Source organism: Canis aureus, chromosome 22 (assembly GCF_053574225.1).
Source record: "Canis aureus isolate CA01 chromosome 22, VMU_Caureus_v.1.0, whole genome shotgun sequence".
NCBI lineage: Eukaryota > Metazoa > Chordata > Mammalia > Carnivora > Canidae > Canis > Canis aureus.
Window position 1 is genome coordinate 21,911,842 of NC_135632.1, and position 15,548 is coordinate 21,927,389.

The window sequence follows — 15,548 nt, forward strand, 5'->3', positions numbered from 1 at the left end:
ATTTTGGGCCAACTGGCTGCAAATTCAGGGGGTTCCCATGACCCTCCTCAGGTTCTGTAATTTACCAGAACAACTCAGAGGACTCAGGAAAGTGTTCTACTTATGCTTTTAGTTTTATTTTAAAGGATGCAAATCAGAGACAGCCAAATGAAGAGACATGATGGACAAGGTCAAGCCAGTGGCTATGGTAGTTTTTTTTGTTTTTGTTTTTGTTTTAAATCTGATCTTCTGGAAATTATCTCAGTATGTCAGTTACCTGCCACCTCCTTCCACTTTTAAGCGTTTCCTTTGTGCCTGGCACTTTTATTTAATTCTTATCACTGTTCTTTGAAGGCTTTGATGTTATTATACCCATTTTAAAATGAGGAACAGAGGTCCAGAGGAGCGGTCATGACCACCTCAAAATGACACAGCTAAACAGCACCTCAGCTAGGATTTGAATCCAGCTAGTCAGATCTGGGTCAGAGGTGGGGCCTTCTAAGTTTTGCCATAGGCAGTCTGTCAGATGTCCCTTTTGGCTAGAAGATGATTGTCTTTCCCTTAGAAATGTGGCTTTTGGAAGACAGTTGCTTGTCTCTTAAATGGTGTACTACTAAGGCTTCACAGCTGGTAAAGGACCTTTCCCAGAGTTGCCAAATTGGGTTGCCCTGCTCCATCCACAGAGTGACCACAGCCACGCCACTAAGTCCAGCCTGTGGACATCCCATCCAAGAATCAAGGGGCTGCAGGCTGGAGAACCTGCAGGTGCTGGCTCTTTTGTTTTCCCTGCCAAGGTTGTCTGTCTCCAGCAGCGCAGATCGGGAGGGCTCTGAGCCAATCTCAGCTGGGCCAGTCTCTGTCTGAGCCTCCCAGACCCATGGCAGAGACTTGATGGGACAGTGTAGAGAAGCACTCCTCCCTGGGCCTGACCCAACAGATGTTCTTTGGTCACCCTTCTTCCCCTCCCAGATAATGGGAAATGCTGCGGTAGGCATTTCCCTTACTTCTGGGCCCCAGGGGACCTGCACAGGGTTAGGTTAGAAGGCAAGTCCTGCAGTTTGGGAAATTAGCAGCATTTGTGGAATTCCCAAGAGACTGCCTCGTTTCTCTCACCTATGCCAGTGGTTCTTGTTTGGGGGTGATACTGCCCCTTAGAGGGCATTTGCAAATGTGGGAGGGGGGTCCTGGGTTGATACAGTGACTAGGGATCCTGCCAGCATTCATCTGGCAAGGTCCAAGGATGTTAAACCTCCTGCAAGGAGCTAGACTGTCAGGCACACACTACAAAAAATACTCCTGCCCTTGACACATTAGGGGATAGCCCATTTCCTTCCACTTCCCCCCAGTTCCTTGGAAAGCCACTCTCCTTACTAGTCCCCAGGCTGAGTGAATGGGAAGAAAAGAGCATGCCACCATCCCAGTGTGTGGCCAGTGGCAAGGCAGTATTTCCAGGTGAACATGGGCCCAAGCTAGAGGAGCATCTTGTGTTACACTCTGACTTGCTCTGATTCTTCATATATGGTTCTTGCTTTATTCAGACTCTTGGAGATCAAGGAAGACCCCGTGTGGGTGGTGAGAATTCTCGGGATGGGAGAGGCCTCCTGCTTGTTCCTGGACAAGAATTCCCCTACAGCCCACCCAGTGGAGACTTGGCCACCTCTCCTCAGGGTCCCTGTCCAGGGGTCTGTCTCCTGTTTCTGTTTCCACTTTTCATCTTTTCCTCTAGGCTTTTTCGTTTCCTTATCTGTTTGCTTCACATGACATGTGTTTAGAGGAGTCTAGCATACCTGTTACAGCTGAACCCCTCTCTTCTTGTTTTGCAGTTGGGAAGACGTCTCTGATCACACGGTTCATGTATGACAGCTTCGACAACACATACCAGGTGAGGTTCTGGGTGCTCATGCCTCCCCCACCATGTCTGCAGCCAGGATGGCTGCCCAGAGACTATGCTGGCCTCTCTCGAGGTCTTCTAATGCTGGACGTGTGCACAATGGTCCTGGGGTCCCTGGGCATCTGTTCTGCTTGGAAGACCTTTCCATCTGTGCACTGGCCTCAGTTCAGTAAAGACCCAAAGCCCTTTTGAAAATCCAAACGTTGGTAAAAGAAACACTTTCAAGAGGAAAATTGTAAAAATAGAGAGAAGACACATTTCAGTCTCTGTTCTCTTGCTCCCCATGGGCACTGTTTGGTTATGTGCAGGGTCATCATGTAGAGGAGAGTGGATAGGTAAGGTGTAAAATGAGGGAGATGAAAATTAGAGCAGTAAGAGAACTTGCTCCTCAAGCATGGTTATGTTTGCTAGACCCTGCACGCATGCACTGTTGCTAAGGCACTTCCTTCCTGGAGAGGCTAGTTCCACTGCTGTGCATGGGCAGGAGGCTGGACAGAGTGAGCTCCATGGCTTCTGGCTCTCAGGAGTGGTTTGGGGCCAACCAGTGGCCCAGAGGTGGCTCCAGCTGGCCCAAAGACTGAGCTCCTCGGTGTCAATAACATTTCACTCTCCTGAAATTACTGGTGAGTCAGGAGGTATGTGCAGATGAAATGAATTTCCCCTGCAACTATAGCTTTTTGCAGAAGGCACCAAATTTAATCATCTCAACTATGTTTAAGGAATAAAAAAAGATATTGTCTTCCATAACAAAGGGACAAATAATAATTTTTCTAAGCTAGTGAATTCTGTAAGATACTAGTTCCAAGACATGTTAGCTGGTGTTACTCCAGAAGAAAAGATAGGTATGAAGGCTCAGTGCTTATACAGATTTAGGAAACACTGGTAAACTAAAGCCAATCGACTTTTCCATTGCAGGATTTCTCAAGACTTTTACTACATCGATACATGGTTTTGATTTGCTGAAAGAGGGATATGGGTGTCAGGATCTCCCAGATGTGTTTGATCATGGAATCCTTTTGTTCCTGAGTCCTCAGAGGACAAGTATTTACAGCACAAACTGGGGACCTCTGTGCTAAGAGGTCCCTCTGCTTCCCTGGCTTTACAGAGGATGCAGAGCACAGCTCAGTGCAGATTACCGTTCTGTGTCTGCTCTTTGGTCTTGTCTCCTCTGGACCAATCATTGTTTTTGCCTCCAATACAGCCACTCTTTCTGCCCCCTCCCATTCCCTGCTTTTCCTCTGCTGTGTCTGAAATACCAGACAACTAGCGGCCTTGGGAACAGTGGGTAAGAACGTGCGGCTGAAGCCAGGACCTGTCAGATCTGCTCCTCCATTCACAGGCCCAGCACAGGGCCTGGCCATAGCTGGTGGTATCAGGTGCCTACTGGCACCAGAGTGGCTTGGAGAGGCATCCTCTGCCTTGGTTTTCAGACCCCACTAGGCTCTCTGGGAGAGGGGCTCTGAACTCTCTGCACGACCCAGGTCATAGGCTGTAGAGTGTCTATCTTGGCCACACTTTGTCTTCGTTGTGTTCTCTCTGCAGGCCAGGGCTTTGTATGACTTTGTACGACAGCAGGCTTGCCAGGGGCCTCCTCCCCATAAGGGGGCCTCTTCCCATATCAGTCTTCCTTCGAGATTATTTCTAACAGACTTTAGTTCTGAAAGCCTGGGTATTCATTTATTTGTGTATGTGCATGTGTTTGTGTGTGAATGACCTCCAGATATTATTTTGATTATTTGATTTTTAAAAAAATTCTAAGTTATTTATAATGCCTCTTGTTGGTGTCCCATTGAAAACAATGGGACTCTTAGCTGACTACTGTTCTTGACAGTAGGTAGCAGCATATATGGCTTTTGCAGTGACTGGTGATTCTCATGGGCATGGATCAAGGCCTCAACTCCCCTTCATGTCCTTCGAGTTTCTCAGAATCTCCTCCTACCTCCATCTCCAGTGTCCTCTCCCACTGCCTCCGCTTGCCCCGCATCCTGTGGTCCAGCAGGCGTCTCTGCTAGCTGCTCCCCACACGGGCAAACAGTCACGCCCTCCACACTTTGGCTCATAGTGTCGCCTCTGCTGGAATGACCTTCCTTCTCCTCTCCTTAGCTGTGAAAAATTCTTCTGACTCATCAAGGCTCTGAGCACTTGATTGCTCTGCATATGGGGTCCTCTCTCTTCTCTCTGCCACGGCCCTGTCTGCCCTGGCACATTGTCCTCAGGTCTCCTTTAGTCTCCCAGTTCCACAGGAACTCCAGTGTGCTCTGGCTCCTTGGACGGTCTCTGTGTTTGGCTGAAGCCAGGACCTGTCAGATCTGCTCCTCCATTCATAGACCCAGCACAGGGCCTGGCCATAGCTGGTGGTGTCAAGTGCCTGCTGGTACCAGAGTGGCTTGGAGAGGCATCCTCTGCCTTGGTTTTCAGACCCCACCAGGCTGAGAAGCCTCAGGGGCCAGATGTCTTGGTGAGAAGGGGAGAAAACCCAAAGGGAAGCAAGACCTTCACCACCGTGGACTTTTTTGACTTTGTTATTGCAGCAGATAGAATTTCTTTCCCAATGCTCTTTAAGATGGTAATTAGGCTGGGAGGCCAGGGATCCAATTCTGTGTACACATAGGCCATTTTAATGAACTCTCTGGAGAAAGAGAGGGGGAAATGGTATTGTTTATTTTGTTTTTCTTAACATGGTGGCAGAGACATTTGGGAAGTAGACAAGATCCCCAAGGGCTCTGGGGAATGTTCCTAGTTGTCCCTGACCACTCCTCACCAACCCCCTCAAACATCTACTCCATTAGCCGGCAGGGCCCCTCACTTTCGCATAGCTAAGATGCTCAGTTCCCCAGACAGAATCCTTCCTCCCTTTCTCCCATCCCTTTGTGTGCCTCAGGCGCTGTCTCTCATCCTCCGTGTCCCTCATTTACTCATTCTGACAACAGATGTCTGTCACATGCCTTCTCTGTGTTTGGAGGGACAGTGAGAGAAGATGACCTGGCTGCAGAATCTGGCCCTGCCTTCAGCCAGGGCATGGAGGGCAGAGGGTGTCAAATCTCATCCTGGGTGGCAGTCAGTGAGCCCTCTCTCCATCTGGGGCTGAACAAGCCTGAGGCCCTAAGGGGCTGGCGTGAGGTCTTGTGAAGACCAGGGTCATGCAGAGTTGGATTTCCTTGTTCCACCTCTTGGAAGGGTCCTGTCTGCCTGGCAGGCCATGGAGAGAGGCCACCTTGTCAGCTGGCAGGCCTCAGGAGAGCAGGTCCCCTGCCACCTCTTGCCTGGCACTACCCCTGCTACATACACACATGTACATCCTTGTTCTCCTCATGGCATGTTTACTAACCAGTCTCTCACCACCCCTCCCTTTACCTCATCTAAATCTACTCACCTGAAGAAGCCAAAAATCAAGACTTTCAGCCTGGTGAGATTAACGTCTACAATAATTCTCTTGTATAAAACACCAACTAAAACATTGCTTTCAAAAGTAGTTGTAGAAGACACCTTTTGGTACCTGCACTGTGATGAGACTTGATCTTCTGTGTAGGCCACATGAAACACATCTGCAGCTTAGTCCTTAGGCTACCTGTTTAAAACCTGCACTAGCACCATGATGGGAGGTTTCCTGCATCTGCAGGTGGCCACTGGGATGAGAGGCCAGGATTTGGAAGCAGCACTCATCTGGGGCTTCTCATAGGTCCTTCATGGGCTCTCTGTCTTGGCCATATATTAGCATCACCTACAGGGGAGATGGCCTAGAGATTCACAGGATGGGTCAGACAGTAGCATTTTTTAAATCTCTGAGGTGATTTAAATGAACTTTTAGCCAAGGCCTGAGCCAGTGGCCCATTCCTAGATCTCCTACCGCAGCACAACCTAGGAGACACTGACCTAAGGGGCTGCTCCTGGGAGAGGCCCCCACCTGCCAGAGCTTACTCAGCTGCTCCAGGAGTACAGGACCACTCCTAAGGGACTGGGAGGCTTTGCCTGTGCTGGGTCACTCCGAGGATCCCACGGAACCTCTGGGCAAGGAACAGAACAGGTGTGTCCGCTGTGCCGGCACAGGCCAAGGGGTTGCCTGAGGGACCCGCACCCCCTCAGTGATCTGCACCTTAGTTGCCAACTGCTCTGCCCCGAGGCTTTCCTCTCACTTCTGGGCTCTGGGTTGGTTTTCTGGGTTTTGCCATAGCAAATTGTCACAAACTGAGTGCTTTTATACAACAGAATTTTGTTTCTCACTGTTCTGGAGGCCAGAAGTCTAGGACCAAGGCTGAAGGCTCTGGGTTCCTCTGAAGGGACCCTGAAGGCTCCTCTGAGGCTCTGGGAGAACAGTCCTTCCTTGGGCCTCCCCCCAGCTTCTGGCAGCTGTGGCTGCAGCCCCTGTTATGAGGCTGCAGAGCTAGAGTCTCTGCCTCTGTCTTCATGTGGCCTTCTTACTGGGCTTCTGTGTAGTCTGCTCTTCTTGTGGGGACACCAGTCGTTAGATTTAGGGCCCTACCCTAAATACAGAATGATTTTTCATCTTGAGATTCTTAACTAATTCCATTTATAAAGACCCTATTTCCAGATGTCATGTTCTGAGGTTCCAAGTGGGCATGAATTTGGGGTGGATCATTATTTTCAACCCATTATGGCACCCCCAGTCTGATCCCATCGGGGACCAGAGCTTCTGGCCTGGGCCTCAGCACCATCTGGAGCTTCAGACAAAGCAGGGATCAGTGGCCGTTCTAGTGGGCACAGAAGTCTTCCTGGAGAGAGTGAGGGATGATTGGACTGTAGCTGCGCTGGAGGGAGGAATGATTACGTGCTGAAGGAGAAGCATTTGTGGAAGTCCAAAGTGTGATGGTCCAGCACTGTGTGTGTGTATGACGGGGAGGGGCCTGCCCACTGCAGTGGAAGGGAAGAGTGGGGCCTTTGGATGGATTATCGGCAGGCTGCATTTTCATGTTCATGGGCCTTACACACTATTGTCTTTATGGGTGCTTTGTTATTTCCTTCATTAAATATATATATATGAAGTTATATTTAATAACTTGTTAAAAGAACATATAATCCAGACTAGATTCATTATTATATATTTATTATTATTATATTCATTTTTATCTTGATTTTAAAAGGAATTAAAATTTAAAAGTTAAATATTTTCGTGGCCCCTGAAAGTACCATAGGCCCTAGGCTCTTAGCCTGCCATGCCTCGTGGATAAGCGGGTACAGATGGTTGGGATTGTGGCAGGCCCTGGAAGCTCAGAGGGGCTTGGGCTTGTAAGGCAGGAAACAAAGCTGTTGAGGGTTCCTACTATAGGCACTGATGGGATTGAAGATTTCAAACTTTGTAGGAGACAGATGTGGAGCACTGGGCTTGGGCGGAGGGGACAGTTGCAGGCGGGGCCCACATAGACCTGGATGCAGCTGCGTGTGACAGGGCAGGGCATAGAGAAGTGTGATGGAGCAGTTAATGCAGGGCTGCATGGGAGCTAAGTGAGGAGCCTGGGCTGAGGACAGTGGAAGGAATGAGTGAACCGAGGGTCTTAGGGTGCAGAAGAGGGAGAGGCCGGGGTGGGTCTTAGGTTTCTGTCCAGACACCCTGGAAGACTCTCAGTGCCATCAGCACAAATGAAAATGAAGAGTTGAGTAGGAAGGGCTGATGGAACAGCCAAGTGAAAGTGTTTGAGAATGTTACATGGGGCAGACCCTCCAGTGGTTGCACAGAATCTGGATCCCCAGAGTCCTAGGAACTGATGAGTCTTGTGGGTTGGTATACAGAAAGGAGGAGCAGACAGAGGGGCCTTTCTCCACAGAGTCTAAGATGCCACATGTCCCCGTGTGGTGTTCAGGTAACCACGCAATACCTGGGGGAGACAGGGATAGGATCTTCTGCCCCTGGTTGAGGTGGTCAGAGTGAGGTCACATACCAAGGACAAGGATTCAACATGTTTCTTTTACCTCAACTCTTTCTTTCTCCTTCAGAATGATGCCACATGCAGAGGAGGCCTGGGTTCCAATCCCAGGTTTGTCACTTAGCTCAGAGACCTTGGACCAGCATCCCCATTTTTTAGTACTGCATTCTCTTTTACCCTGGGAATTATTTGGATAGGATTTAACCCCTATTTCATCTAGACCAGTTGCCTCAAACTTTAGCAGTAAAAATGTGGTTAAATTGTATTTAGACCATAGCTCGCATCAGTCTTAAAATCTAGATGATGGAAAATCATAGGCCAGAAGTACTGTTGACACAGATGTACATTACTATACACTATATAGAGAAGCAGAACAGAAAATTGAGGGACACCTGGTGGCTCAGTGGTTGAGCGTCTGCCTTTTGGCTCAGGTTGTGATCCCGGGGTCCTGGGATCGAGTCCTGCATCGGGCTCCCTGCAGGGAGCCTGCTTCCCCCTCTGCTTATGTCTCTGCCTCTCTCTTTGTGTCTCTCATGGATAAATAAAATCTTTAAAAAAATCCAAAACACAGAAAACTGAAGGCAATAGCAGCAACTCTCCTGCCAACTAGGTCGATAGTGATGAAATGAAGCTGACAAGAGCTTACTAACAAAGTGTCCTGCTAGGAAATCATGGGCCTCCCAGCCATCCCTGTGCTTACACCTGGGCAGTATTTGGCGACTCTGCCAGATGCTGCTGTGCTTCTGGCAAAACATTGAACTCTAGTCCTAACTTAATTCTAGCAACATGATGATTTTATTTTCATAGAGTAGAGTTCCACCTTTGCAGACATTAAGTTCTGTGGTCAAAATATGAGGCGACAGTCATACAGTGAAATCCCCCTGAATGCCAGGCATCTTGGCAAGATGACCTGGCCCTCTGAGACCCACCGGAGTACCGCTGGTCATCCACGTGCTCCTTCTGGAGTTCTGGACTGAGGGCAGACCTGGTCTTGCTCTAACATCTTTTCCTTCTCTCCACCTCTCCTCTGCCCTTTCTCTCTCTCATCTGTTGAGCATATAACAAATTAGGAATGTGGTTACCTCCTAGTACAGAAAACTGACTAATGGTGGCTTGAGAAGAGAGGGTGAGGTTTTCCAGGTACAAGCGGTCACAGTGGGACTTGAGGTGGTACAGCTGCACAGTGATGCTGTCACTCCCTGTGCTCTTGCTCTCACTCTGTTCCTCTTTCTGGTGTGTGGGTTCTTATCTGCATGTGGGCTGGCTGTTGCTCCAGACATCATCTCTGCATTCAAGGCAGGAAAAGAAAGCAAGAACTTTCTTAGGATCTCCTCCCCCTCCGGCAGACTGCAGCTTATGTCTTAACCAGCCAGAACTAGGTCGCCCAGTCACCCTTAACCCCTGGAGAGGCTAGAAAAGCAGAATTTCACTTTTACTGTCTTTAGGCCAGCAAGAGGTGGAGTAAGAGGTGGCTGGGGGTTATTGGGTGAGCTCACCAGCAGCAACTGCTATGTTTCATAGATTAATGGAACTCATAGTGCAATTATCTGCCCTAGAGTCAGGAGTCCATCCTGTTCACTTTGCAGGTTACCCTTATATGGTTCTTAGACACCCTCAAAAGTCCACCACTTTTGGAGGAGCATCTTTCGCCCCGTTAAGGAGAGGGCAAAAGATCCTCTGTGCTTGGATCCTTCCATGACCCTTTGAGAAGCCTCCAAGGGAGCATCAGGCCACACACATCACTGAGAATCTCTGTGGCTTTTGAAGGGATCGACCGATTTGGATGAAATTTAACATTTAATCCCTTAGTTAAAGGCAGGAGGTGCATACTCCTTGGTTGACCTTTCAGACCATAGGAGATAAAAGAGCAATTGATAAGTACTTAAATTGGGTGGTGACAGGCACAAGCCACATTCCACTGGGAGGAAAGTGACTGTGCAGGCTTTGAGGCCGAAGTGGCTGAAAGGAGCCTGGTACCTGTGCCGTGACCTCCTGAGTCAGCATCCCCTCCCCCAGAGCACTCTGCTGAGCAACTGGCACAGACAGACCCTGCCCAGCATGTTTTCCCAAGGCTGCCGCCTCCTTCCCCCACAGTGCCCACTTGCCAGTCTGAATCCTAAAGTTTTGCCAGCCTCATTTGCATGCTAATTTGCATGACTCTACCCTGTACTCTCATCTGATGGTCAGTGCAGAGCACAAACAGCCGCTTCATTGTTGAGGGCTCGTCATGCCCAGCTGCTTTCTGCCACTTATGGATGCTTCCCCAGCCATGGGCCAAGGCCTGGCCAAGGCTAGAAAAAGACACACATACACTCTTTTTCGTGAGTTCTCTTCCTGAGAAGAGTCTTGAGTCAATTTATGCAAATCATCATGCAGATTTCCACTGCGGACTTTATTACTGTGTCTTGTCAGAAAGTGGATGCAAAATTATATTTCATAATAAATGCACACAGCGAAAAAGATTCCAACGAGTGCTTCAGGAGACATCTCTTTTCTTGGAGATCCACTGGGCTGATGGTGGTCTCGTACAGAGGGAGGTGGGCAATGTCATTCTGCGCTCTGTGTCTGAGCCCCCATGGACACTGTGATACCACCTTCAGGACAAAGTGGATGTAGATGTGGCTATGAAACCTGTGCTTGTTAAGATTCCTCATGTTTTGTATAAAATGAAATGCTTGCCCTTTTTCATAAGCAGTGCAGTGTGTAAGCACGGTATTAAAGGAGTAAATAGTGGAGTGTAGAGTGCAGCCCAGCCTCCTGGGAAGGGGCATCGGGCAACACAGCTGAGGAGGGGAGGGAGGATCCGGGGAACCGTGGACTGGCAGGAGGGCCCCCCATATCAAGCCTGCTGCTCATGTGTCTTGATATCCTGCTTACATTCCTGTGGCATAGTTACCAGCAAGACTTATTTATAAGAGGAAACAAAGTACAGAGAATGAATACTTTGATTCAGACTCCATGCCAAGCTAGAAGAGGGATGTGGTCTCCTTTAGAACTCAGCCAGCCTTTCCTGAAGCCCTGGGAACACTAGTTTATTGATAAAGGATGTTATGAGGATTACAAGCCCAAAGTTTCCTAGAGCAAGGAAGCTTGGGAAATGTTGGGTTCCATGTAATTGTTCGTGTTTCTTTCGTGCAGGACTTCTCAGAGTGTTTACTGCACCAGTGTGTTTTATGGCTCTCCCCTAGGAGTTAGAATATGCAACCTTTCTCAGAAACGTTTGATTACAGTTTACCTTTATCCTGTAGATTGCCGCATGGGGATGCATTTCCCATAACCAGTCTGAGAAACTTGGGAGGGTCTTCTGTGGAGTGGGTTTCTAGAGCTTCTCCTGGAAATCCTCTGGTGGGTTGGTCATTTGTGTTTTTACAGAGTACCTTTGCATAGTCTAACACACGTGATCTGCAGTCCTTAACGGAGGCTATGAATATACCCATTTCAGAGAGGAGGGGCTCCCAATCCAGTGCTCTTCCAAGCCCATCACAGAGTACTCAGATCCTGCAGAGCACTGGGAGAGGTCACTTAAAACAGCCCGTGATCCACCCGGTCCATTTGGCAAAGGTGCTAGCAGCATCCTCTGGGCCTGGCCATGGTCAGCCTCAGGGAGTCATTGAAGGAAGCCTACATTTGCTGGTAGAAGTCTGACCTTTCCCTCTCCCCAAAGGCCCATGAACTTCTGGTCTCCTCAGCCTCTTAGCCTCCTGGCATCACCAGGCTATGTGTATCTCATGGATCTGGGCTTTGCCTTCAAAGCAGAAGTGACTCCCTCCGCACCCCACACTCAACCCACACAAGCACCATGTTCCTGTCAACACACACCCCCCTTTATGAGGCATGCTGGCCTTTAAGAGGGAGTGTGGGGGTGGCAGGTAAGAGGGAATCACTGAGGTTTCTACCTGGGTGGCTCGTTCTTTTTGCTTGCTGTCCTCCTATTGTTGTGTCGCGTTGTGTCCTATTTCTGTTGATCTGTTTTCACATTCACTGTTTATGTGCTGTCAAGCCCATGAGTGATTTTAAAATTTCAGATATCTGTTTTTTAGTTCTAAGTTTGTATTTCGTTTTTCTTTATAGTTTCTCTTTCTCTGCTGAGATTTTTAAAATCTGTGCCTTGGTTATGAGCGTATCTCTATATATTTGAGCATAATCCTATTAGCTACTTTAAACGACTTGCTACCTTCAGTAGCTGGGTCACCTCAGCGTTGGTCTCCACCTGTTTTTTTTCTTGAACATGGTTGGCACTTCATATGCTGAATAAATCAAGATTTATCCTACACGTTGTGATTAAGACTGTGAATTCTGTTTGTTTCTTTGGAAGAGTATTGGTTGAATCCAAATTCTTCATTGTCTTCCCTGTAGGCAGTAGGTAGGCAGCAAATTAAAGTTTTGTTCAGGGATGCCTGGGTGGCTCAGTGGTTGAGCGTCTGCCTTTGGCTCAGGTTGTGATCCCTGGGTCCTGGGATCGAGTCCCACGTCAGGCTCCCCATAGGGAGCCTGCTTCTCTCTCTGCCTGTGTCTGTGCCTCTCTCTGTGTGTCTCTCGTGAATAAATAAATAAAATCTTAAAAAAAAATAAAGTTCTGTTCAGATTTGTTTTGTTTTTAGTTTTAGGTAGGCTGCTTGGGGTCTGCACAAGCAGGGGTAGTGGCAGAGGGAGAGGAAGAAACAGGCTCCCCACTGAACATGGACCCTGGGATCATGACCTAAGCCGAAGGCAGACACTTAACCAACTGAACCAACCAGGCGCCCCTTGGGCAGCTTTTGTATATAGAATTTGGAGTGCCCTTTCTGTGGCTTTCTTGTGGTTAAGATTTTGCACATTTTCTGGCTGTTGTGGTAGCTTTGGGATCTGACTTGTTTCTCAAAAAGCAGACTCTGGGTTTCTTGCCAAATTTTAGCAACCCCTGTGCTCCAGCCAGGGCTCCCCTCAAGTGAGCAAGAAGTCATAAAAACAGGAGCTTCACCCAAGGCTGTTCCCCGCCCCCCTTTTTTAAGTTGACTCCCCTCCAATTCCTACCTGCTTTTGGTCACTTGGCAGTGCTTTCAGATAGTTGTTTGTTGTGTTTTGTTCAGAGTTTATAATAGTAATCTGCAAGAGGGTTGGTCTAATAAGAGCTCTGCCATTAAGGAAATCAGAACTGTCTCATTCCCTCCATCTGGGCTTCCCCCTCCACACACGTTTCCCATCCTCCACTGCACCCCCTTTTTCACCTGCTAGAAAGTTAGTATTCACTTCAGGACTTGCATAATTCCCTCATCTTGCCTCAGGAAATCAGTTAGAAGCTGGGTCCCTCTCCTCTTCGTGTTCTTCTCACTACACACTGGTCCTTTCCATCGTCAAGGAGCACAGTCCTGTGTGCTAATGTTAGCTCCTCTACAGGTTGGAAGTTCAGCTCTGAATAGGTATTAACCATGTGAAAGAGCATTCCAGGGGAGCATTCCAGCTCCTCATGGGCAGGGACAAGGGCTCATTCTGCTCTGTGACTAACACATAGTAGGTATTCGAGGATGAGAAGGTGAAGGAGTATTACTTACTTGCAGTGTTTGCCAGAAAGGAGCTGCCCAGGGCCTGACAGAGATGGGCTCCAGCTGGCAGTGCTGTGGGGCCAACTGCTTGTGCCTTGTGTCTGGGAAAATAGATGATGCCAAGGAGCTAGAAATTTCCTGGTAACCAAGGCTCAGCCAAGGCCATCTTAAAAGTTCTTGTTTTTGCTCTGTCTTTAGAGAGCGGACTTTAGTTGTCCTTGTTAAAATGCAAATGAATTTCCTCTGAAGTGGGCTCTGCAGAGCTATTATGGCTAATGACCATAAGAGTCTGACAATAGGAAGCCAGACAGGATGTGACCCCCACGTAGACCCAATGACAGCTTCAGGGCACAGTGACAGCTTCAGAAGCGAAGGGATTTCAGGAAGCAGAGGAAATACAGCGGAATAGTCAAAAGCAGAGGCTTTGCAGTAAATGAGACCTGGGTTCAAATCCTGCTTCCGCCTCCTATGTGACCTTGGTATCTGAGTGAGCCTTGATTTCTGAGTGAGCCTTGATTTCCTCATGAATAGCACCTTCTGCATACGTGGGCATCTCCCTCTGTCTCTCAGCCCAGGTAGGGAATCTGCCCCTCCTTCTGGACCACAGCCTCCTCCCGCTGATTATAGCACAAGCTCAGAGTCTAGGCAGTTGCTTGCAGACTGTACCACACAAATGAATTATCTGCAGGCTTACCTGGAATTCTGGTTCCTAGACTGACACCCCAGAGATTGTGATTCTGTGTATCTCGATGGGGCTCTGGAAGCTGCATGTTTAACAAGCTCCTGATGTGTCTCTGAAGCAAGTGGTCTCTACACTACATGTTGAGAATCACTGGGCCGTAGGAGAGACTGACCAGCCTGAGATCTTTCCAGTTCCCTGTAGAAACTGTTAAATGAGGGGCCCTGAGGCCAGCCATAGGGCTTAGAAAATGACTTGTAGGGCAGCCCCAGTGGCGCAGCGGTTTAGTGCCGCCTGCAGCCCAGGGCGTGATCCTGGAGACCTGGGATCGAGTCCCACATTGAGCTTCCTGCATGGAGCCTGCTTCTCCCTCTGCCTGTGTCTCTGCCTCTCTCTCTTTCTCTCTCTCTCTCTGTGTGTCTCTATGAGTAAGTAAATTTTTAAAAATCTTAAAAAAAAAAAAAGCAAATGACTTGGAGATCATGACTTGCAGAGTGGCTGAATCTGAATTTTAACTACATGGAAGAACAATTCCAAAGGAGGGAACAGCATTAAATAAGGCACAGAAACACAAAGTGATTCGTGTGTGTAGTGTCTTAACCAGAACACTATTACTATAGTATAAAGTCAAAGCTGAATGTGATGGAAATGAGACCAGAGGAAGTGAAAGGCAGGCCCTGAGCAATTTGTAGACCAAGTGAAGTGTTTAGACTATTTATTAGGGACAGTGGGAGAGTGAAATGACCAGATTTATGTTTTAGAAAGATAACTCTGGTCCTGGATGACAGGTTAGTTGTAAGAGGAGAGCCTGAGGGCAGATAAACCAGTCAGGAAGCTGTTGAGGTTATTCAGATAAAAGAAGTTGGAGATCTTAACTGGGGCAGTGCTGGTGGGGATGCTGAGAATGGAGAGACAAAATGCTCAGGGGGCAAAGTCATCAGCTCAGTGATTCTTCTGAGGTAAGAGAGTGGATGAGAGAGCAGGTGAAGAGCAGGGACTCAAGAGGGCTTCTGGAGGCTAGGGCATATGGGGTGGTAGAGATGCCATTCAAGGAGGGAGGAAAGTACCCACTTTGGAGGGAGATGATGGGCTCCGTGTGGGACACACTGTCTAGTGAGATGCCTAGTAAACAGTTGGATACCTGGATCTGGGGTCAGGACAGAGGCAAGGCTTGGGATATAGATTGGAAGCCATCAGTACATCCTATTTGAAGCTGTGAGAGTAATGAGGTCCCCTGACACAGGATAGGAAAGACCAAGCAACATTTTAGGAACAGAGAAAGGAAGAAGTTCCTTTAAGAGATCAATAAGAAACAGCAGTTAGAGAGGCAGAGAAGCCAGAAACAAGCAGTGTCATGAATAGCAAAGGAAGGAAGGGTGTCAAGAAGAGGATGGGTCATCAGGGTCAAGTGCATCAAATAGAGCTTGGCCTAAGAATGTTCTTACAGTGGAGAGGTGAAATGTCTCCTGGTTAGCAAGAGCAGCCTCGGTTGGACAGAGGACAGACCCTGGACCACCCTGGTCAAGCAGCAGGTGGGAGGAGAGGAAGTAGAGACTGGGTTGGGGATCCTTTTCCAAAAAGCATACCATTTGAAGAGA

The 15,548-nt window shown here is 48.4% G+C and overlaps 1 protein-coding gene across 1 annotated transcript in view; it reads left to right on the top strand.

The window, feature by feature from the left end:
- RAB6B (RAB6B, member RAS oncogene family) overlaps positions 1-15,548 on the top strand; it is a 60,246-nt gene that overhangs the window by 24,428 nt on the left and 20,270 nt on the right. Inside the window, exon 2 of the mRNA XM_077865089.1 lies at positions 1,803-1,861. Within this exon, the coding sequence (XP_077721215.1) occupies positions 1,803-1,861 (59 nt within the window). The remainder of the gene's footprint in view (positions 1-1,802; positions 1,862-15,548) is intronic.